The sequence below is a fragment of the Dasypus novemcinctus genome, chromosome 8 (assembly GCF_030445035.2).
Source record: "Dasypus novemcinctus isolate mDasNov1 chromosome 8, mDasNov1.1.hap2, whole genome shotgun sequence".
NCBI classification, from domain to species: domain Eukaryota; kingdom Metazoa; phylum Chordata; class Mammalia; order Cingulata; family Dasypodidae; genus Dasypus; species Dasypus novemcinctus.
This window is the reverse complement of record NC_080680.1, coordinates 37,756,755-37,779,136: the sequence shown is the minus strand read 5'-3', so window position 1 is coordinate 37,779,136 and position 22,382 is coordinate 37,756,755. Positions and strand designations below refer to the sequence as shown.

The 22,382-nt window shown below is 41.0% G+C and overlaps 1 protein-coding gene across 2 annotated transcripts in view; it reads right to left on the bottom strand.

Moving 5' to 3' along the window:
• Positions 1–7,470: 7,470 nt before the first annotated feature.
• CEMIP2 (cell migration inducing hyaluronidase 2) overlaps positions 7,471–22,382 on the bottom strand; it is an 81,714-nt gene continuing 66,802 nt past the window's right edge. For both annotated transcript variants that reach the window (XM_058301673.1, XM_004464940.5), the window contains exons 19-24: positions 20,779–20,961; positions 18,188–18,407; positions 15,025–15,123; positions 12,108–12,262; positions 9,783–9,886; positions 7,471–9,466 (exon numbers count right to left, since the gene is read on the bottom strand). In XM_058301673.1, the coding sequence (XP_058157656.1) occupies positions 9,270–9,466; positions 9,783–9,886; positions 12,108–12,262; positions 15,025–15,123; positions 18,188–18,407; positions 20,779–20,961 (958 nt within the window). In that variant the 3' untranslated portion in view covers positions 7,471–9,269. The remainder of the gene's footprint in view (positions 9,467–9,782; positions 9,887–12,107; positions 12,263–15,024; positions 15,124–18,187; positions 18,408–20,778; positions 20,962–22,382) is intronic.

The following is a 22,382-nucleotide window of genomic DNA, read 5'->3' as shown; positions in this document are numbered from 1 at the left end:
CTGGAGGGCAAAAAAAATTGCTTCAAAACCAACCAACAAATCAGATAAATAAATAGAATTTCTGGTAATACATTATTATCACTGTCCTAGGCAGTAGGGACAGATATTAAAATCACATTGTGGTTTCCCTACACATGGCTCTTCTGTCCCTTCTATTTGAACCTATAGTTAGTACTTGAGTTGACAGGTGCATGTCCAAGAGACTTAAATCTTTGGGGTGTCCATGTGCCAGCCGGGCCCTGAATCTCAACATAATTGCAACACCTACTCTCCAGTTCATTGGACTCACCCACGACAACTAACAAGGAGATGATGATGGACCAAGATTATCCTGAGGAACAGAATCTGCAACTGCAAGCAAGATAGTCCCATCCATCTGCCTCATAGGATCTAAGTCCTCTCTCAATTAGAGGTGGAGTGGGCATCACCAACCCAGAATCCTCAGGATTAGGGAATGAATGATTAGAGTAGACTTACTGGTATTCTACTATAGACTTATTGTGATTCTAGCAATGGAAGAATTTATATCATTGATATGGAGGCAGTGGCCACTGGAGGTTCAGAGAAGAGCAAGAGGGAAAAACAGGAGTAATATGGGGGCATTTTGGGGACTCGGGAGTTTTCCTGCATGACTTTGCAATGACAGATATAGGCCATTATATATCTTGCCATAGCTTTACAAAATTGTGCAGGAGAGAGTGTAAACTACAATGTGGACTATAATCCATGCTTAGTGGCAACTCTCCAAGATGTGTCCATCAATTGCAACAAACGTACCATACTGATGAAGGATGCTGATAATGGAAAAATGTGGGAGGGGTAGGGATCAGGGCATATGGGAATCTCCTATATTTTTAATGTAACATTTATATAATCCAAGTATCTTTTAAAAAAATTAAAAAGTATATGTATTTTAAAAAATCACACTGCTGCTCAAGTAGGAAACTTACTTTTAACCATGAGTTGAACTTGAATTTGTTTACTGGAAATCTTGGGTTGGACATGGAACATGTGAACAGGAAGATGAAAGGTCCCAAAGAAGCCTGGGAATGTAGCCTCACCCAGGACCATGAGGGTCCCTGCAGTGGGCCGGGGCAGTGGGAAGGTGGTGGTGTGATTAGGAAGAAACGCAGCACAGAAACACGGGAAGAGTTGCTGCCAAACGCACTCATTTCCCAAGTCATCTAACTTGGCCCCAGCTTGTCACATAAACCTGAGCTTTAAACCATTTCGTCGCATGTTAGTTTTTCCTACTTGATTAGAGTGAAAATGGAAGTGTTAAAGAAATTAGATCATTAGGAATGAGTTTTTTCTTTTTTTTTTAAAGATTTATTTATTTATTTCCCCTTCCCCCGCCCCCCACCCCGGATGTCTGTTCTCTGTGTTCATTTGCTGTTTCTTCTTTGTCCACTTCTGTTGTTGTCAGCGGCACGGGAATCTGTGTTTCTTTTTGTTGTGTCATCTTGCTGTGTCAGCTCTCCGTGTGTGCGGCGCCATTCCTGGGCAGGCTGCACTTTCTTTCACGCTGGGCGGCTCTCCTTACGGGGCTCACTCCTTGCTCACTCCTTGCGCGTGGGGCTCCCCTACGCGGGGGACATCCCTGGGTGGCACGGCACTCCTTGCGCGCATCAGCACTGCGCATGGGCCAGCTCCACACAGGTCAAGGAGGCCCGGGGTTTGAACCGTGGACCTCCCATGTGGTAGACAGACGCCCTAACCACTGGGCCAAGTCCACTTCCCTCTTTTTTTTCTTAAGATTTATTTTTTTATTTGTTTCTCTCCCCTTCTGCCACCCCTCCCCCCCGCCCCGGTTGTCTGCTCTGTGTGTCCATTTGCTGTGTGTTCTTCTGTGTTCTTCTGTGTCCACTTGAATGCTTATTGGCAGCACTGGGAATCTGTCTCTTTTTTGTTGCTTCATCTTGCTGTGTCAGCTCTCCATGTGTGTGGAGCCACTCCTGGGCAGGCTGCAATTTTTAGTGTGGGGCAGCTCTTCATACGGGGTGCACTCCTTGCACATGGGGCTTCCCTATGCAGGGGACACCCCTGCGTCACATGGCACTCCTTGCGCACATCAGCACTGCGCATGGGCCAGCTCCACCTGGGTCAAGGAGGCCCGGGGTTTGAACCACGGACCTTTCGTGTGGTAGACGGACGCCCTATCCACTGGGCCAAAGTCCACCACTGAATGAGTTATTTTCATTCCTTGTTAGTATAGGATGAAAGGATTGGAAGAGACCAATTATTTGCTGATATGAAGTTTCCTCACAAAGAACAGGGAGCAGAAAACTATACCCACAGCTGTGGGACAAGATACAGCCACAAGCTTTCATTTCATCATTTCCTTTCTTCCTTTCATAGCTTTTGTCTGCACACAGCTGGTTTGCGGAGTTACGGTGTTAGCGCAACTGAGGGTATACGTGCAGAGCTCACAAGGACCCCTCAAACCATTCTCTAGACCTGTATTGCCTGGCCTGAGATACCGTTTTCTCTAGAACTGGAGGTGTATCAAAGCCAGGGCAGAATGGGTAAGAGACTTCAAATAGAGTCATCATTCTGGAGGTTCCTCTTCTGCAGATTTCAGCCACATATTGCAAACTGCCACAGCAGGCAAAGCCCTAAGCAACAGTGTTCCTGAATGCCACAAGAATTCCAGACTGTATCTAAAAATCTATAAAAATTATTTCCCCAGTGTAACATAGTTCTACTCTTTTTATTTAAACCTATTATTTCTCAATTTACTGATTAAGTTTACATTTCAAAGACTCAATGCCTCTGGATTGTTCCTGCAGTAGATAAGCCCTGAAAGTCTGAGGCACCCATCTCTTCAAGAATGACAACCAGGGAAGCAGATGTGCCTCAAGCAGTTGGGTGCCTGCCTCCCACATGGGAAGTTCCAGGTTCGGTTTCCAATGCCTCCTAAAAAAGATGAGCAAGACAGCGAGCTGACGTGATGGGCTGGCATGGTAAGCCAATGAGGAAACACAGTGTGAGATACAAAAAGGTGGGAGTGGAGATGGCTCAAGCAATTGTGGGGGGCCTCTCTCCCACAGGGGACATCCCAGGTTCAGTTCCTGGTGCCTCCTAAAAAGAATACAAGCAAACACTGAACAGACACAGAGAGCAGTGTGCACAAACGAGTGTGTGTGTGGGGGAATAAATAAAATATCTTTTAAAAAATGATAACCCCTTTCATTCCTCTACCCTATAATGTCAATGCCCCTTTTCAGCATGAAGAAGTCAGAGTGGTCATCATCCAGATATCCCCCAAATTGTAACAGAGGAAAGAACAAAAGATTACAGTTACTGAAAAAACAAAAAATAAAACAAAAGCAAACAAAACTAAGAATAAAAAAAGAGCAGAGGGAAGCGGACTTGGCCCAGTGGATAGGGCGTCCGCCTACCACATGGGAGGTCTGCAGTTCAAACCCCGGGTCTCCTTGACCCGTGTGGAGCTGGCCCATGCGCAGTGCTGATGCGCGCAAGGAGTGCCCTGCGACACAGTGGTGTCCCCCACGTAAGGGAGCCCCATGCACAAGGAGTGCACCCCGTAAGGAGAGCCGCACAGCGCAAAAGAAAGTGCAGCCTGCCCAGGAATGGTGCTGCACACACAGAGAGTTGACGCAGCAAGATCGCGAAAAAAAAAAAAACAAAACACAGATTCCCGTGCCGCTGACAACAGAAGGGGATAAACAAGAACACGCAGCAAATAGACACAGAGAACAAACAACCGAGGGGGGGGGGGGGGGGTGGAATAAATAAATAAATAAATCTTTAAAAAAAAAAAAAAGAGCAGAGGCTTTTCATTGGGAATTCTCCTGAGTTCCTAAACCTGCCATTATTTAGGAAGCTTGTTTTAAATATTTTTTAAAACACACACCCACATAGATTAATCCCTAGTCTTTGCAAAATTCTTTAATTCAAATTCTCAGGAATCAGTCTAGAAATCTGAATTTTTAAAACAATCCACATGGTATTGCCAGTGACCAGCCACATTTGAGCACCACAGCCAATTCTCATTTAATCCCCCCTGTAACTGTACACAAGTATAGTAGTCCCATTTCACAGATAAGAAAGATGAGAATCAGGAGTAGGAACCTGCCCAGAGTAACATGACAAGTAAAAGCCTTGGTTGGTACTAAACCCAGGTTGATCACCAGAACTCCCCATTTCACCCTGACGGCATAGAAACACACCCAGCCTTGCACTGTCTCCAACCCAACTCCTCACTAAGAGACATTCCCTTAGAAGACTCGTGGCATGCATTTCTGAATGAGGCAAAAGTTTTGATGTGGCTTTTCTTTCCTGTCAGAACGCCCCCCTTCTCCCACCCGTATTGGGAGCTAATGGTGCTCCTTGCCAGTTAGAACTTGAAAATTGTTCTTTCTCCTACATTAGAAACGTACCTGGCCTAGGTCCTCTTCCCCAGGAATTGGTTGGGAGAAGGCTGGTGGGAGAAGGCCCTGGACCTGCCACCCCCTCCCACAAGGCATCCCGTGCCTCTTCCACTTTCATTAACCCCCGTCCCCACCCATCCACCCACCTCTTACACTCTCCATAAAATTCACGTGTTAAGTCTTCTGCTTAAAAAAACAAACTGCTTACCGAAATTATTCATTCTACCTTTAAATATGCATAAAAAGAAACTATATTGTTGTTAGTCTGTGCAGCTTATTGTGGCTAAATGAGCATTTTCCTTTTGACTCCTTAAAATAAAATGAGCTTTCAGGAAAAAAAAAAAAAAAAAAGATGGCTTGGATTTCAAAGTAGGAATAACCAAAAGTAGCCAAAGCAATCATTCTAACGGTGAGAATTTCAGACAATGGCCGGGGGTGGGGGCAGGTGGGGGGAGAGTTGCTTTATCATTTGGCCCCAGTAACAGCCATATAATCTGCCATGCATCAAACCTGCCTAGTGTCAAACAAAGAATACTCTGGGGAAGACAGCATAGATGGAGCCGTGGTAGGGAGGGGACACTTCAGATTTGTTCAGATTTCTCTCTATTGAAAGGAAAGGGGGAGAGAGGTAATGTGTTTACTATGTGCTACGAAGGTTTTCAAACTTTAGTGTTCAAAAGAAACCCCTGGGGAAGGGTACTAAAAATTCAATTTCCAGCTCCAGCCCTAATTCCGTGATGCTGATTCTCTGGTCTGAGCTGGGGCTTGGGATTCCACATTTTCATCAAGCACTTTGGGTAATACTGATGCAGGTTTTTTCCCTTAACTATTTTAAAATTCTCAAACCTTCCAGAAAGTTCCAAGAACAGCACAATGTGCACCAGTAGAACCTTCACCTCTATCAAGGGACAGCAAACTTTTTCAATAAAAGGCAGAAGAGCAAATATTTTCAGTTTTGTAGGCCACACGGCCTCTACTGCAGCTGCTCTACTCTGCCCCTGCTCCTCGAAATCAGCCACGACAGTACATGAACAGTGGCTATTCCAGTAAGACTTGATTTACAGATGCTGAAATTTAAATTTCGTATCATTTTCATGTCACAAAATATCACTTTTGACTTTTTCTAACATGTATTTAAAACTGTAAAAAAAAAAAAAAAAACCTATTCTTAGTGCAAAATTGGTACAGAAACTGGCAGGGAACTGACCGGGTTTGAGCCACAGGTCATAGTTGGCCAACCTGATTGTGAACATAAATTTCAAGGATTTCCGAGGATAAACTTCAAATTTGTTATCACTTATCATATCCAGACTAATCATACTGTCCATCTTAGCAAAATGACCAAAACAGGTCTAGAAGACTGACACACCCTGTTTTATTTTCAGATATAACCTTTTTCATAACTTGCTATGGCTGGTATTTTTGGATTCCCTGTGGGGCATGGTTCCTCATTTAGAAATCTTCACAGTTCAGTCAGTCATTCTCTAATTTTATCACACAAAAATAAAAAGGGTGTGTGCCTTTTCCCACAACACCAGAGCCTAATTAAGCGTCCTTTCATCAGTGCCTTTCTCATTTTGAAGATAAAAGTGAAAAGCCCTCTATTTCCTAAATGACTCCAACAGCCCAGCAGGGTGTGAGCCGTGTTTCATCTCTGAGGGGAGAGAGTCTGGGGATCCCTTTCCTTATTTTTCCTCCCTGACCTTTGGTTGAAAATTAGCTCCAGCCCAATGATCTGCTCACATTTCTACCAGACTGGATTCTTACCAAGTAAGACCAGCAGTAATGATACTAAGCCATTACCCAGCCATGCTCATTAAGGGTCTGTGCCGCCAGGGAATTTCTCAAGCTAACATAACAAGGTTTAATTAAGTATCTCAAAGCTAGGCAAGAACTCTGGAGTTTTGATAAAGCCCAACACTGCCTCATGAAATCAGCAAACACTGTCATAATGGAATTGAAGTACTTACCTACCAGGAACAACTAAAGAACAAAGACAAAACTACTTGAATTAACCAAGCGCATTTCCTCTAAGTGAAATGCCTTTCCACTGTATTCATTCAAACATTGCCTCATCTCTTAAGGAATGAAAACCTAGTTCTCTTAAGCATTCCCATCTCTGCTCATCACCTCGGAATAAAGTAATCCACCTAATGGCAGAGAATACAGGCTCTTCTGATGAAGTTAGATAACAGAGGACTGATCGACCTCTCCTCACCCCGAGACTCAGCACCACCTCTGCAGCTGCTTTCGAGTCGTATTCCACAAGGCTGTGCATCTGCCTTTCCCTCTTCTCACAGGCACTCTCTTCCAGCTTCTAAAGATGTCTATGGTGTGCTCGCTCACGTAGAGGTGGAAATCTCACAGTGAGGACTGAACATCCACATCTGTTACATTTGAGAGCCCCTGTGTTTCCCATCAGCAGGCTGATTTGTGGATGGCCACATTTCTGGAGCTCAACCAATTGCCCCACCTGATGGAAAATGCTTAGGAGCTTAAAAATCATCTTTGAATATATTTTCTCAGTAGAAATAGAGCAGATTACTAGCTCCCAATGGCCTGGAAGGTGTGTATCAGCTTATATGACCAATTTATTTGAGAGGATTAAGGACTAAAACTGGTATTAAAAAGTTGTAATTAAGGAGCCAATAGTACAATGTTTTGTTTATGACTAGTAGTTCTGTAAGTAATACAGACTCTCAAAAGGAAGAGATAAATGTAATTTTCAATTCATCACAAACTTATAGACTGAAGTTATACAGTGGGCCTAATATATTGAATAGTGGTTCTTAGAACTGGCTGCTTTAAAAAAATATTCAAATGCTCAGGCTGCACCCCCAACCAATTAAATCAGAATCTAGGTGAAGGGGGTGGTAGTTTTTAAGCTTCCCAGGTGATTCCAATGTGCACCAAGGTTGAGAACCACTCAAATGGAAAATACGGTGGATGCCCTTCTGAAGCTTAGTTTTATAAAATCTACTTGGTGGACAGTTTTCCTTCCTCATTTGTGCCAATAATTTCTTTACAGTCAGAACCTGGAATAAAAATAAGCACAGATGACAGACACACACACGTATAAAATACATGCACACATATCTTTATTTATTTAACTTAGGCCCTGATAATTAGTATATAAATCAGAAAAACCTAGTGCCTTGGAACTTACATCTCCTCTCCAAATCTTTAAAGAGCAAATTCTAAAAAACACACATAAAAGATATTTAAGTCATAAAAACACACGCAAACTTTAATCACCTTCAGGAACCATGATCCAATAATATATTTACTATGTGAGATTTCACTCATCAATATACAAAAAAAAAAAAAAAAAAACCCTAAACGTTGATGAAGACATGTGCCCTTAGCAAGAGCACTTACAGTTAGAAAGGTTGATTGGTAGCACTTTGAGGTAGCATATTTTGTAAAGTAACAGAAGTCACAAAGCTGCTTGCTGTCTCTGGACTAACAGGCCATCAGCCTTTGTTCGCCCTTGGAAGAGGAAAGTGAATGTCTGTTTACTCTGCCAATCTCAACCTGAACACACCTCCCACCATCTCTCCTTAGCCATTCCTCCACTATATTTCAAGCATTGTGGATTTAGAAAAACAACGACATTTGGGTGCTTCTTTCCTCTTGGCTTGGTGACATCCCAGGCTGGGGGAATCAATCCCCTTTGCCATGTGCAATCTGCCTGGCAGCAGAGTCATGCCCCCAGTGGGAGGGGGCAAGACAGTGTGATGGCACCTTTTACTAATTTGCTCTACTAATCTAATGAGGCACGACCCATTCCTCTAAGGCTATTACGAAGTTCATTTCTGAACATTCCTCCCATGATTCTTCTTTAAAAGGCTCTCCTCCCCTTTTTATCCACTGGGTACAATCATTTTGGGGTTTCACTGAGCTTTCTACAATCTTCCTGGCAGGACTGTGCACAGAAAAGCTTTAAAAAAAAATCTACATTCAAAAACAAACAAAAAAACCCCAGTACAGGAGTACCCAAGAACAGACTTCCTCTGGACAAACTGAAAGCGACCTAAAGTTACAGTTCAGGAAAATGGTCTGTGTCTTTGGGGGGGAAAAAAAAGGAAATATTCATCTCAGCTCTGCATTTTATACACAAATATACAGTCAGAACAGGTTAAAGATTAAAGCTGCAAAATGGTCCCAACCACCTCAAACCTTGGAGCAGGTCAAATTTTTGCCCAACAGTTATGGGTTAACAGGATTTCTAACTCCTAAAGCCCTTTTGTTCACTCAATTTACTCTGTTTCAAAGTTGAACTCTTAGAAGTAATCAATATACAAATGAATAAAAATAGCACATGTCCAGGCAAAAAAGGGCATGAGCTGGGCCTGAGTTGCCATTTAAAACTGTCATTCAGTATCATATAAAATCCTCAAAGGCTGCCCAGAAATAGGCCCAAGGCATCATGGAACACACCAGCCACCCGAGTCAACTGCCGCACGACAGGACTGAGCGTAGACTTCAAGTATCCAAGGTGCTACAAGAGCTGGTCCTCTACAGAGCTCAGGTGGACTCTCAGAAGCCCCCGCTCACCTCACCACGTCCCCAGTACAGAAAAAGTAAAACCTGCTTTCAGTTACTACCAAACCCTGGAGTGGAAGGAGAGGGTGAGAGAGCTGCTCTCTGAGGATACCAGCCTTAGAAATACAAATAAATTCTTGAACATTTTGTACAACTACAAGGTGCGTAAGTTGGTATTCAAGCAATCATTTTAAACTCTTTCGTTCCCCCTTTCTCTATCAAATAGGAAAATGGTTCCATTGGGTTAACAGTGTCACTTTGAAATGCCATAAATTAAATAAGTTAGTTCACATTTTTTTCTCTCCCCAGCACTTAAGTTACAGTTAATCTCTAATGTGCTTTCGAAGCTTGCTTTAAGAATTCCAGGTCTCGTCTGCGGATGGTGTCAACGCTGCGGCAGCCATACTCGGCCAGCTGCAAGGGAATGAACTGTTCAAGCAGTCCCAGGCCCTGTCCAGCAGGACTGGTAAATAGCTTAGTCCATGATGGATTCGAGTCTCCTCTGAATCCCAAAAACACGGTACTCCCTGAAGAGGGAAAAAAAAAAGTCAGCTTGTACAGTCACTAGTTTCACAGCAAGATAATGTAAGGCATGAAGTCAGAGGTGAGCAAAACAACAAGGGCTGTAAAAAAAGATGACTCCACTCCTTACGTCAGCAAACGACCTCCCAGCACCCACCTCTTGCCCCAAATAACATATCCCGTCCCAACAAACTTCCCCTAACACTGTCCCCCTTATCTAAGGAATTATCTTGAAACCCACTCATGAAAATGGTATCATCAAAATCCATATGGTGCTGACCTTGTCTTGTAAGCACCTCAGAGAACGAAACAAATACAAACCTTTGTTATAAAGATGAGCTGGTTTGGCTAATCCCAGAGGTACTAATGAATCTGAAATATTCAACTGCTTTATTTCTCCTCTTGTGCTCAACAGAACAATTGATCTGTATTTAAAAGTGATAAAACAGAGCAGATTTTAATAATCTGGCTTGTGTTTACTAAGTACCTTTCTGTATTAGACAAAAGCACTACTCAAAAAGGAAACAAGCCCAGATGCTTTCTCATCCCTGCTGATACCAGTTCCACAACCCTGCCTCACCTGGCACTTACCGTGCTGCTATTCTAATGGGTCCCTAAACATAGGGACACCACAGGCCACTTAGGTAAAAGCTGACCTAGAGGACAACCTAGAACATGATAGTTTAGTCCATACGAGAATTGTCACATGGGAGTTTGTTTGGTTTTGTTTCAGATGCCCTCTTTATTTAATAAATAGATAACAGAAGTGAATAAACGGCAATTCTATAAAAAATAAAATCTATTCCCCATGGTTTGGTTTAAATTGCCATCTTTATCATATAGTAAATGAACATATTTACTCAAATCTGCTTGTGGAGTCTTTATTCTCATCCTCTCAACTTTTCCTCTGTCAACACTATGCTGGCTTAATTGCTATGGCTTCATGGTTTATTTCAATATGTTAAGAAAACCCCTTTTATTAATTTGTTTAAAAATGTTTGATTACTCTCCCCATTTATACTCCCAAACGAACTTTGATATCAATGTCAAGTACAATAGAAATGTAATCTACTGGGATGTGCTCAATTTATATTTTAATTTACATGGAATAACATCATTATGGTATTAAGTTTTCCATCCAGAAACAGGAAGGGCTGCTCCTATTCAGCTCTTATTTGATATCCTTTAGTAAAGTGTTTATTCCTTAATGTGCATCTTGAAATTTCTTATTAAATTGATTCTGAAGTGTCTTGATAGTATGGGTTCTTTGTTGTAGTCTTTCTCTCTAAAGCAGTGGTGACTCAAATCAGAATCAGAGCAGAAGTCTGACGGTGCCCTGACCTTGTCCACTAGGTCAATTACTCAGACCATTCCCATGAGTCCACTTTCAGGTTGCCCCCACCCCCCACTGCCAGTTGCCCCATAATTTCTTCACACTTTGTCAAATCCAACATACATACCGAACAGTATTCCTAAGTGCACAGCACACTGAAATTTTACAAACTAAACATACTTGTGTAATCAGAACCTGGAGCAAAAATCAAACCTAATTAGCATCTCAAAAGCCTTTCTCGTGTCCCTGTTCTAGAAACAACCCAGGGACTTTTTAACTAGTTGGTGTTAACTCTTGAAACCTGTACGGTAGCTTGTAGGATTACTATGTTGTCTACGTATTTGTGGTGAGATTTATGTCCTGGATTGTTTCAGGGGACGTGAAAATCCTGAAATCCTTAAAAGAAATTAAGGCCTCAAAGGAATTCACTTACAAGTGTCTTAAACCAGAAGACAGTGTTAAACATACACATTGAATATTACACCCAAATAATCTAATGACGTCATGGGACTTACTGGAATCTGTAAAGAGCACAGATCAACTGAAGATGATTCAAAAGCTAGCCAGGCCTTTACTCCCTGCGAGGCTTATATTCTTCCCTTAACTGGCTTCGCTAAAGGAAAGCCGGTGTGTAATCAGTATCTACAGCACAGCCAAGAGGCAGAAAGGAGCCTGAGTTCATTCCCTTGCCTTCCTGCAGAGTCCGACCAACCCAGAAAAAGAAAGGTTTCTCTCATGCACCTCCTTCCTAGGAGACGAACAAAGAAAAACTCATCAGACCAGTGCTCTGAAAAGAAAAACCAGATACTCATCCCACTTCATGCATTTACTTTGTCCCCGTCACTTCCAAGTGACCCAGTTATGACTTTGAATACCAGTCAGAGCACAATACAGTCTGAGAGTGCATCGGTGTGGGACAGGTGGCCACAAAGGCAAAATTGCCTTTAAGTTATTTCAAAATGGCAATGAGTTTTCTGAGTGAGAAGGGTCAAAGGTAGATCAACATAATACTAAAATGTGGGACAGTGAAGTTCCAAAACATCATGTTTTTCTCCTAAGAGCCTTCCTGCCATTTGCAAAGTCTAACACTCAAGCTCGTACTATTGTTATCAATGACAAGCTGCTCAGACCTACCTGGCATTAATTTGAGGTAGGGAAAGCAACAAATACCTTTCACAGAGCCCTCAATGGCTGCAGAGTATGTAGGGTTGGGTAGACAAGCCAATACTCAAGAGTCAACCCCATGTCACCTCTAAAGAGGACCCTATGCCTTTAAGATGCCTTGTTGCTATTACAGAGCAGATTTCACCTACCTTGGAGCAATCCCTGTTTTTAAATACTCTTTCATGCGACTGACATCATCGAGAGAGAAAATGTTTTTGCCTGTCAACCGGAACGGAACGCTGCATGCATCCACGGTAAGGAGGAGAACGCCTGCGCTTTGGAAGGAAAAGTCTGTGCCATTGACCTGAGAACACAAGAACATCTTCTGTTATCATCACCATTTCAGTAACATTCCCAGCATGACTCGCCTTGCCAGCCCCTTCCCTCTGTCTTCTAAACCCTATCATTCAAATTACACTTTCAGGACATTTACTCTGTCCCTGCAAAGTTTGAAAATCATGCCTGTGTTTCCACAGACTGTCTAGGCTGATCTTTACTGACTGGTAAGATGCTCTGAACAAATGGTAGCCCACTCTGCTCGGCTGGTGACCCTCTGCTGTGCTCAGTGCCCTATTATTCCACAAGCACTTTGTCTTCAGGGTCAGAACTTTCTAAGTCAGATCAGGCAGCTGCAATGCCCAGAACAGCAGGTGGCAGCCTCTGCACTGCAGCTCTCAGCTCACTTACTGTCACACTGGTACGTACACAAACACACACACACACACACACACAGAGCATCCCCTGACCCATAAAAATCTCCATTAGAGTTCAGGGTTAGAATTTCATAGAAGCCAAATTACCTCATCATCTTTGCCCTCAAATATAGCTCTTCTCTTAAATCAAAATGGAAAAGTAGTGATTTTACCAGGACTTAAGCCACAGGATATTACTATATTTTGTTACTCAAGTATTGTGGGCTGAGGCTTCCATAGTCAATCTCTTTAAATGCATGGTTTGTGGCCTTTTCAAGAAAAAGGAACTCTAGATATTTCCAAATATCATTAATTCCATAGGTAAGAAGAAACAAGAACTCACTAGGTTGAAATGATTCAACACTCAATTAAACCCATAAACACCGTTTTTGTTTATAATGTATAAAATTACAAAGTATGCTAAAGGTTCACAAAGGATAAAATGCTCTCACCACAACTGCCCTCCTGCTTGGGGAAATTATGATATTTAAGTTTTATTTCTAATCGCTACTGATATCTCATGGGAGTTAAAAATGGCTTTTTAGCTAGGTATAAATTGCTCTAATCCAGTGAATAATTCTGGAACTGCTTGAAGTGCCACTTTATATTAGGAAAGGTTGAAAGTGATCCCTTATTTTTTAAAAACCCAAATTCTTAAATTTGAAGTACACTGAAGAAAACAAATATAATGACCCTCAAAACATACAGAAAACATTAAGGAAAAGTATAATGACCCTCAAAAGGGCCCTCCTGAAAAGAACTCTCAAAACTGTTGCTTAAAGGAAACACAAAGCTTTCCATAAAAACTAAAGCAATGTCATGTACTAGGAAAGATTTTTCAGATGCTGCATATGAAGAGCATTGAAGACAAATATGACTAGACCTGGTGTTCAATGACTTCGCTAGGATCCCAGGCACCCAAGTGCAGCAACAGATCAAACAATTGTCTTCAGACCCTGGGGCACAGCCTGCCTGAGATTTTTTTTTTTTTTGCCAAATACTATCTTCTTTAATTATCTAGTGACTCAGTACCTCCTACTTCCCTTGCAACTGACCCCACCAGATGCCAAGCTGGCAGGCTGAGATCAGGTTCTTCATGTGGCTGACGGCATTAAGATGCTGAGCTAACAGATTTCATGCCACTAAGATTATATCCTGAGTGTATTGCAAAATAAAGGATTGCTGACACGGGAGAACAGGGGGAAATATGTCCTTAGGAAATCTGTGAGCTGCACTGAGGTAGGGATATTCTTAATTCAGACTTGTTAAAAAGTAAAATTTAATCCTGCCCACACATATATGGATTAGTGATTACGTTGCCCCTCACTGAAAAAATCTCCTAAATGGACTAGAGCCCAGGTCCTGGCTCAACACCTATTAGCCAAAGAGTTCTCTATATGGCACACAGGTCAACATGACTTTGGACAGGTCACATGCTGAGAACTGAACTCCAGTGGCTAACTTGACCCTACACTCAAATTCTAGATTTGACACTGAGGTTCAGGCCAACACTTCCATTAAATCAGTTAAAAAAAGACGATTAACACTTTGCATCTTCAATTTCCTTCTCTGAAAAAAATGGAGGCCAGGAAACCTTAAAATAAAAGAGGCCAAAGAGATGTTAAAAGCTCCATTTCTTCTATCTTTCAACAAACAACTAGGGGGCTTAAGTTTAAAAAACCAAGGCTTAACACAGCTTTCTACATATTGATTGCCTATGGCAAGAATTTTTTTAATCAAAAACACCCTCTATCTCTTATGTAAATTAATTCTGGGTAATCTGTAGGACTTACTCTGAGTAAAAAGTAATGTGGACAGTTTTGTTTTGTTTTTAATTAAGGAGTTGTAGATTTTCACAACAATCATACATAAAATACAGGATCCCCATACACCACACTATTATTAATATCTTGCATTGTGTGGTACAGTTGCTACAATTGACGACAGCACATTTTCATAATGGTCTTGTTAACTAGAATGGTTTAACTTAGGGTTTGCTGTTTGTGTTGCTCAGTTCCATGCATTTTTAAAAAAATTTTATTCCAGTACCATATATACAAGCTAAGATTTCCCTTTTTAACTACATTCAGACATAAATTTCAGTGCTGTTAATTATGTTCACAATGTCTTGCTATATGTGAACAAATTTCAACATTAGCCTAAAATTTGTAAACACAGTCTAGTGAGAAAAAAATTAATAAATCTTTATTAAGTCATTCTAATGCTTAAGAGGTATTTATACTCTGTCATATTGCTTGCCACCAATAAGCAAAATGTAAATATAAACATGACTATTCCCAGAGACGACAACTGTTGCAAGGAGGAAACACAAAAGCACACAGCCAGGGCAGCGCACATGCTGGGTAGTACTTACGGTGACAACAGATGGCTCTCCACGCTGAGTGCCCACTTTACTGGGGGACTGGAATTGCACGGGGAGGTAGCTTCTGTGAGGATCACTAGTAAACACCACCTAGACAAAAGGAATTCCCTATTTATGTTAACTGCATATTTCTCCAAAAGAGTTCCTCAAAATAAACTCAGTTAGGCTTGTCTTAGAATTCTAAAACATTGATGTTTTCCTTTATCTAAACTTTTATATACCTTTCATGACCTAGAATCCCAACTTTTGATGTAGGCCTAATACAGCAACTATATGGTTCCTGATTTTCTAGAACAGTCCCAGTTTCAAATAATTAATCTTGCTAGTAAAATAAATCCAGTAAATAACTACATGGTTTCTATTTGAATCTTTGTAAATGTTCATGCAAAAACAGTCACAAATCTTTTCAAAATGTCCTTTTTAGACCAATTGTCCTGATTTGGAGCTCAGGTGCTACAGGACTAAGGGAAGAGGTGTAGAAAACAAGCATTGCCCATTTAAAAACTCCAGACCTAAAACACCAGACCTAAACTCCTCCACCTGACCTGCAAGCACTTCATAATCTGAGGCACATCTCATAAGCAGGACCCATTTCCCACTGCCTCCTCACTTTCTCACAAGTGCCTCATCTCCTTTCCTGCCACTAGGCCTTTGCTGACGCTGACCCCTCACCTATAGTGCCTTCCCCTTGTCCCCACTGACCCTCCAAATTACTCCCAGTCTCGAGGCTCCCTCTCCCTCTGGCTACTCTCACACAATCCCACACTTAAAAGTATACTGTCCTTATAAATCAACAACAATCTCACTGCACAAGGAAATAACAATCACGGCTCCAAGCATTCGCAACCTAGACATTCTTTCAAGCCTTCAGTTTGGAGCCAAAATTTCATGTGACTCTTGCTCCTTGATACTAATATGCAGGCGTTTGTTTTTTGTTTTAAGGAAGAAGTATCAGGGATTGAACCTGGGACCTTGTATATGTGAAGCGGGCACTCAACCACCAAGTTACATCCACTCCCCAAAGCATTTTTGATATAAAAAATTAAATTCCCCCCAAATTTGCAAGTAAAAGTGATGTTTCCAATTCTTTGCCACTGTACAAAATAAGCAATTTTTTACAAAACGAATTCTGATCAATGTTTCCATCACAAAGAATAAAGACTGTGGAACATCATGTATGGGGACAGGTGGTGTAGCCCCATGTGGCACACTGGACTTCGACTCCTAGCCCACATATGAACAGGTTTCAACACCATGCATGGAGACACTTAACAAAAGAAACCTAGGATATACCCAGTGGTGAGTAAATTAATTTTAATAAATTAAAATATTATAAATTTAGTGTCATTATAAATTATATAAAGCCTCTTTATTTAGTAATGAAGGACTTTCTTGACAAAGCCAGCTTGAAAATTAGAGGCCAGAGAAGTTACTTCCCCACAAAGATTATCTCAAACCATCATTTCTAATAGTGAAAAACATTACATGAAACAGGCAACGGCCCAAAAAGCCTTCTTCATATACACACATCCTTTTTGGTTTTAGCTATAGAAAAGGGCAAAAGTGGTTCAAGGATATGAAAGACCAAGACTGTGAGTTGCCATTTTAAAAAGACTATATATCATAACTGGAAACATGAACCCATCTTTCCCTGCTGTTCTTGCTACCAATTGACAGAAGCAAATGAGAAACTTGAGAAATAAAGACCTTACACAGTAGAAGAGTTTTTAGTTTTCTCAAATCACTTAGAATCATAAGAAATGAGAAGACTTAGAGCTTTTCTTCATATTAGTTGGCAGTATGCATTTTGTGGTAATTCTTGCTTTTAAAAAAATGCACTGACCCAGTGGAACTCAAACATGAACCCGGTGAAGAGCCTGTGAAATCACAGAGAGCAGGAAGCCTGGGATGGGTCCTGAGATCCTGCATCTCTAAGGCCAGGTAATGCCAGGTAATGCCCATGCTGCTGTTCAGGGGCCACACTTCGAATATAAAATATATATTTTTATATATTAAATATAACTTAGGGCCCTTAAATATAAGTTAGGGCAGTGTTAGCGCTATACTTCTTCAGGTGAAACTGGTCTGACTTCTTTTGGAACCTCATCAGTATGCCTCACTTTAGCTCATACTTGGATTTATTTTATTGTCCTGTTTTCTCAACATCCAAAAGAAGACCATCTAAGAATGACAAATCAAGAGAAGTATTTTTACTTCTAGCCAGACTCAGTCTGTATTCGTAATGAAAGGCACATAATAGCACATGCTTCAAAATTAAATGTTAAGTTTCCACTTTAAATAAAGGAACGGCTTTTCATATGAGCTCTGTGATGGTTCATTTTACCTTACAATTTGACTAGGTCATGGTGTCCAGTGGTTTGGTCAAACGTTGGCCTAGTCTTTTGCTATGGAACTATTTCCTTGATGCAATCAGCATCTACAATCAACTGTCTTTAACTAAAGGAGATTAATTACCCTCCACAATGTGGGTGGGAATCATCTAACCAGTGGGAGATCTCAACCTTTAAACTGAGGTTCTGGAGATCAGAAAGAAATTTTTCCTCAAGACCACACCCTCTACTAAATTCCTGAGTTTCCAGTCTAAGGAATTTGGACTCAAAATTCAACAACATACTCCACCAGAATTCCCCCCCTACAAATTCAGACTTGCCAGACACCACAACCATAAGAGCCAATTTCTCATAATAAATCTCTTTAACATACACACACATCCTATTCTCTGGAGAACCCTGACACAAGCTGTGCTTTCTGAAGAGAAATTCCACACCACAAATTAGAGAAAATATTTCTCACATCACCGACACATGTAAACCAAATAGCGATATTGTAACAGAGTCACACATCTGAGAAAAAAAGATGCCAACCTGCATGGCAACTTCTAATTTCAAATAGTGCAAACCCACATTCATCCAGGATAAATGAATGTACCAAAGGGGGATAATGTTTCCTTATAAATTTGGACTACAGTTTGCTTTTGATGAGCATATTCTAGAATGAACCAAAATTCAGGAGAAAGGCATCCAAAATTTATAAACTGGCAACACAGATGTTTAAAAAAAAAAACTATTCCTTATTGCAAAGAACGTTTTGACTTTTTCTCCCAGTCTTCACTGCACTTTTCCTCCTGGTTTACCTGACTGGAGCCACAGGCTTGACAAGATCCAGTGAGCATGGCGGGCATTTGCCTGACTGCCGATGGCTTTCGGAAATACTGTGGGTAGGCTCTCGCCATGCAGTTGCTGATGTCTTTTGAGTTGGTTGTTGCCTGGATCTTGATCCTTTCGCATCCCTCAGATGAACAGTAGCTGTGGCCATCTCTGTTACTTGTAGCTTTGAGATACAAAAACAGCAATCTGCACAAAACAGAAAAGCAATCCATTCGGTTTTAGACTGACTCTCGAAAAAACTTAACAAAATTCCCGAAATCAACTGATTACCTAAAGGGATATTCCTCCAATAAAGTAACTTTTCCCTCAAAGAAAAATGTTACAAATGAATATGAAGTCTGCTTATCTTTCCTTTACTACTAGGTCCAACAGCAAATTCAATGCCATATTAGAAAATGTCTTCATATCCTGATTCAGTCTGCAAGATAGCACAGTTGATTTCTGGTTTGAATTAGTTTAATAGGTAATTTGGGAAGATGGAATTTGGCTTGGCTCAAAGATTCCTCGGAAAACTTTATACTTGGATTGAGTTTAGGATTCGGTACATTAGTGTGGTTTTTATTCTTTTTGGTTCAAAAATCATTTTGGTTTAAGACATAAAACAGGAATAAAAAAAAAAAAACAGCGACTCTGACTTGTTTGATTAAAGCCAAAATTGGGCTCAAATCAATTCCTAGTGATGTTTGGCACAAACAGATGGGCCTGGGGTCCTTCCGTCTCTACGTGGGCCAAAAACAAGCAAAATGAACTGTCCCACCCGTTTCTGGATTATTCTCCTACTGCCAAGACGAATGGAAAAGTCTGCCTTTCAGGCAGCAGCTCAATGTCGGTCGGTGAATCCAGTCCCTCTATGCCAAAAGAAGACAAGATTCTAAAGGACAAGATCAACTGTGATTACCAGAGACTAAGAATTCAAATTTTAATATGAGGTCAATGAGCAATGCAAAGTTACAAATATGAGGTAAAAAGTCAGCCACTGTCCTGACATTCGGTAATTCCAACATACATACTTAAGGAATGGCAGTAGCCTGATTGCAGAGACATTTTGATATATAATTATAATAGTCAAATGAATAGAATGCATAAGAATTAGAACCTCAGAGGCTGAAAGATTCTTGAAATACCCTAGACTGGGAAATACTCCCCATCTTTTTTATACAGGTAATCATTAACTCAACATCCCCTGTTTGTAAATTTGGGTGTTCCATTTACTTTTTTTGGGGGGGGGGTTATTTTTAGGAGGTATCGGAGATCAAACCCAGGACCTCGTACATGGGAAGCAGGCACTCAACCATGTGAGCTACATCCACTCCCCTCTATTCACTTTTGTAGAAAACCAATTAGGAATGTGGAAGTTCTGGAATCTACAGAATATGTATCTAGGTAGGTTGTTGGCTTAAATCTGATTAGAAAACAAATGTTAGAAACTTTGAGAAGAAAAGATTGAAACTGCACTCACTGGCTGTTGAAAGGGACACCAGGGGGCGTATGACTTGTATGCTAACAGGGCATTTAACTGAACCCCAACTCCACTCTCCCCAAATAGTTCTGCCACTCTTCTGCCCACTCTGAAGTGTCTTTCCCAAACATGCCATGCCATGTTCTTCATGCCTCCATGCATTTGTACATGTGGTTCCCTCTGCCCAGAACACACCTCTCCCATCCCTTTTTCTATCTCCTCTTACTCATTTCTTGAGATTTAACTCCACAGTCACCTTTTTGGGCCAATACTGGTCACCCCAAAAAGCACACTGAATATCCCACCCCTATCAGACTTACAGCATTTAAACCTTTGCTGATTACTTGCGTTACATGCCCACATCCGTCAATGGACCGTGAATTCGCAGACCCTAAGGAGTGTGTCTTGGTCCCAATTATGCTCTCTGATAGTATCTAGACAATGGCACACAGTTGGGATGCCAGCTGTAGGGATGGCTATTGAAAGAGCATGCCAGTTGTGGAGGAGTACAGGAGACAGAGCCTACCATAGTCAAAGGCTGAGAGACTGTAACTGGTAAAAGGCAGACGGAGCCAACAGGACCCCAGGAGAACAGGATTAGAATTTAAAAAGTGGAAAGATGGAACCTAGAGAAAGTTGAAAGCAAATATGCCATGATTATACAATGGTTCTTACAAACTCCAGGTCAACCTGAGGGACAGCCTTTAAATCAGCAGGAAAAGAGAAATGAGTTTTCACTAAAATATGAACTATAATCTTATGTAAATCATCATCGTAAGAGTTGTGATAGGGAAAAATTATTTTAATTTTCAACTTGGCCTACTGGTTCTTTATTGAAAGAATAATTTCTCCCTCTAAATTGCCTTAATAGGTATATGGCAAACATTTTCACTCAAATCCTACTGCCAACTATAATTACAAGTCATTTTAGTTCTCCTCTAAACCCCTAATAGTGATGTACATGGAATTATCCCACAGCAGCTGCTTTTCTAAACAGCCGTCACATCATAGCCTCTTCTTAGCTACTCAGAAGAACCAGTAATTTCACCATTAAAGAAAAATAGCAATAATTCTCATTCCCTGCTTCCACTGAATTACCCCGTGCTGGAGTCAAAATAGAAACTCCTCTTAGACTGTTTCCTCTGCAGTTCTTCCATTGAATGTACAGGCTCGTAGTCCTCCTTTTTGATTAATGAGCTATTTTGCCGCAGAAAAAAGCCAGAAATAATCTGAAAACTTGCATCTGATGGGTAGCAGAGGCCAACTCGAATCCAGTCATTTCTATAAAGGAAAGACAACAAAAAAAAATTCACATTTGAGCCACTATCTTTTGAGTATTAAAGTAGGTGGACGTCTTTAGCTTTTTCTCTTCCTTAAATTTCTGCTGTGTTCAGCCTCATAACAACATTGGAAGTCCTGACCCTGACATAAAGAATCATCCACCTTTACCCATTTCCCAGATTTCTTACCAATATTTTGAAACATTAATATGCCTACAAAAAAATTCTTGTTTTCAACAGGCTTCAAGAAAATATGAATAGTAGTTGGATAAAATGGGCCCATTGGATGGAACATGGGAGAGTATGGGCTATGATGTGGACCACTGACCATGAAGTGCAGGGATGCCCAGAGATGTACTTACCAAATGCAATGGATGTGTCATGATGATGGGAGAGAGTGTTGCTGTGGGGGGAGTGGTGGGGTGGGGGCGGTGGGGTTGAATGGGACCTCATATTTTTTTAATGTAATATTTTAAAAAAATGAATAATAAAAAAAAAAAAAGGACTTAACACACTACAAATGGATAGTAAAAGTAAGTGAACTTGTTGGATGCAGGTGCACTAAGATGGAAACACTAATAACCTGATAGTGGAAGTGTATGCTGGTAAAATCTTTCTAAAGAATTTTTAGGCCCATGCGCAGTGCTGATGCGCACAAGGAGTGCCCTGCCTCGCAGGGGTGTCCCCGCATAGGGGAGCCCCACGTGCAAGGAGTGCGCCCCGTAAGGAGAGCCGCCCAGCGTGAAAGAAAATGCAGCCTGCCCAGGAATGGTGCTGCACACACGGAGAGGAGAGCTGACACTGCAAGATGACGCAACAAAAAAAAAGAAACACAGACTCTCGTGCCGCTGACAACAGAAGCAGACAAAGAAGATGCAGCAAATAGACACAGAGAACAGACAACCGGGGTGGGGGGGAGGAAGGGGAGGGAGAGAAATAAATAAATAAATCTTAAAAAAATAATAATAATTTAAAAATAATATGTAACAGGATGTACACAAGTCCTCAAAGTTGTTTACAAGGTTTTCACCCAGTAATCCCACTGAAGAATAACTGGAAACGCAGGCTAAGGGTGTTTTATGCAGTATCATATACAACAGCAAAAAAGCAAAGGGAAAATTATCCAAGCATTCATGCAGGGAGAGGTGTAGTAAAATCAATTACAATATATCAATACGCTCAGTAAGGATGGGGAGAGGGGAACACTCAAAATGTTTATAATGCCTCACTCTGATTAGTAAGACTACAGATCATTGCAATTTTCTTTCTTGATATTTTTCTGTATTTCCTTATTTTGTACAATCAGTACTGCTATTATAACTTTTAAAGTGTTATTTTTGGAAGCAGCACAACAACAAAATCTATGACCTCCCTACAATTATATTAAATTCAGAAAAAATTACCTATCTCCTCCTCTTCTTC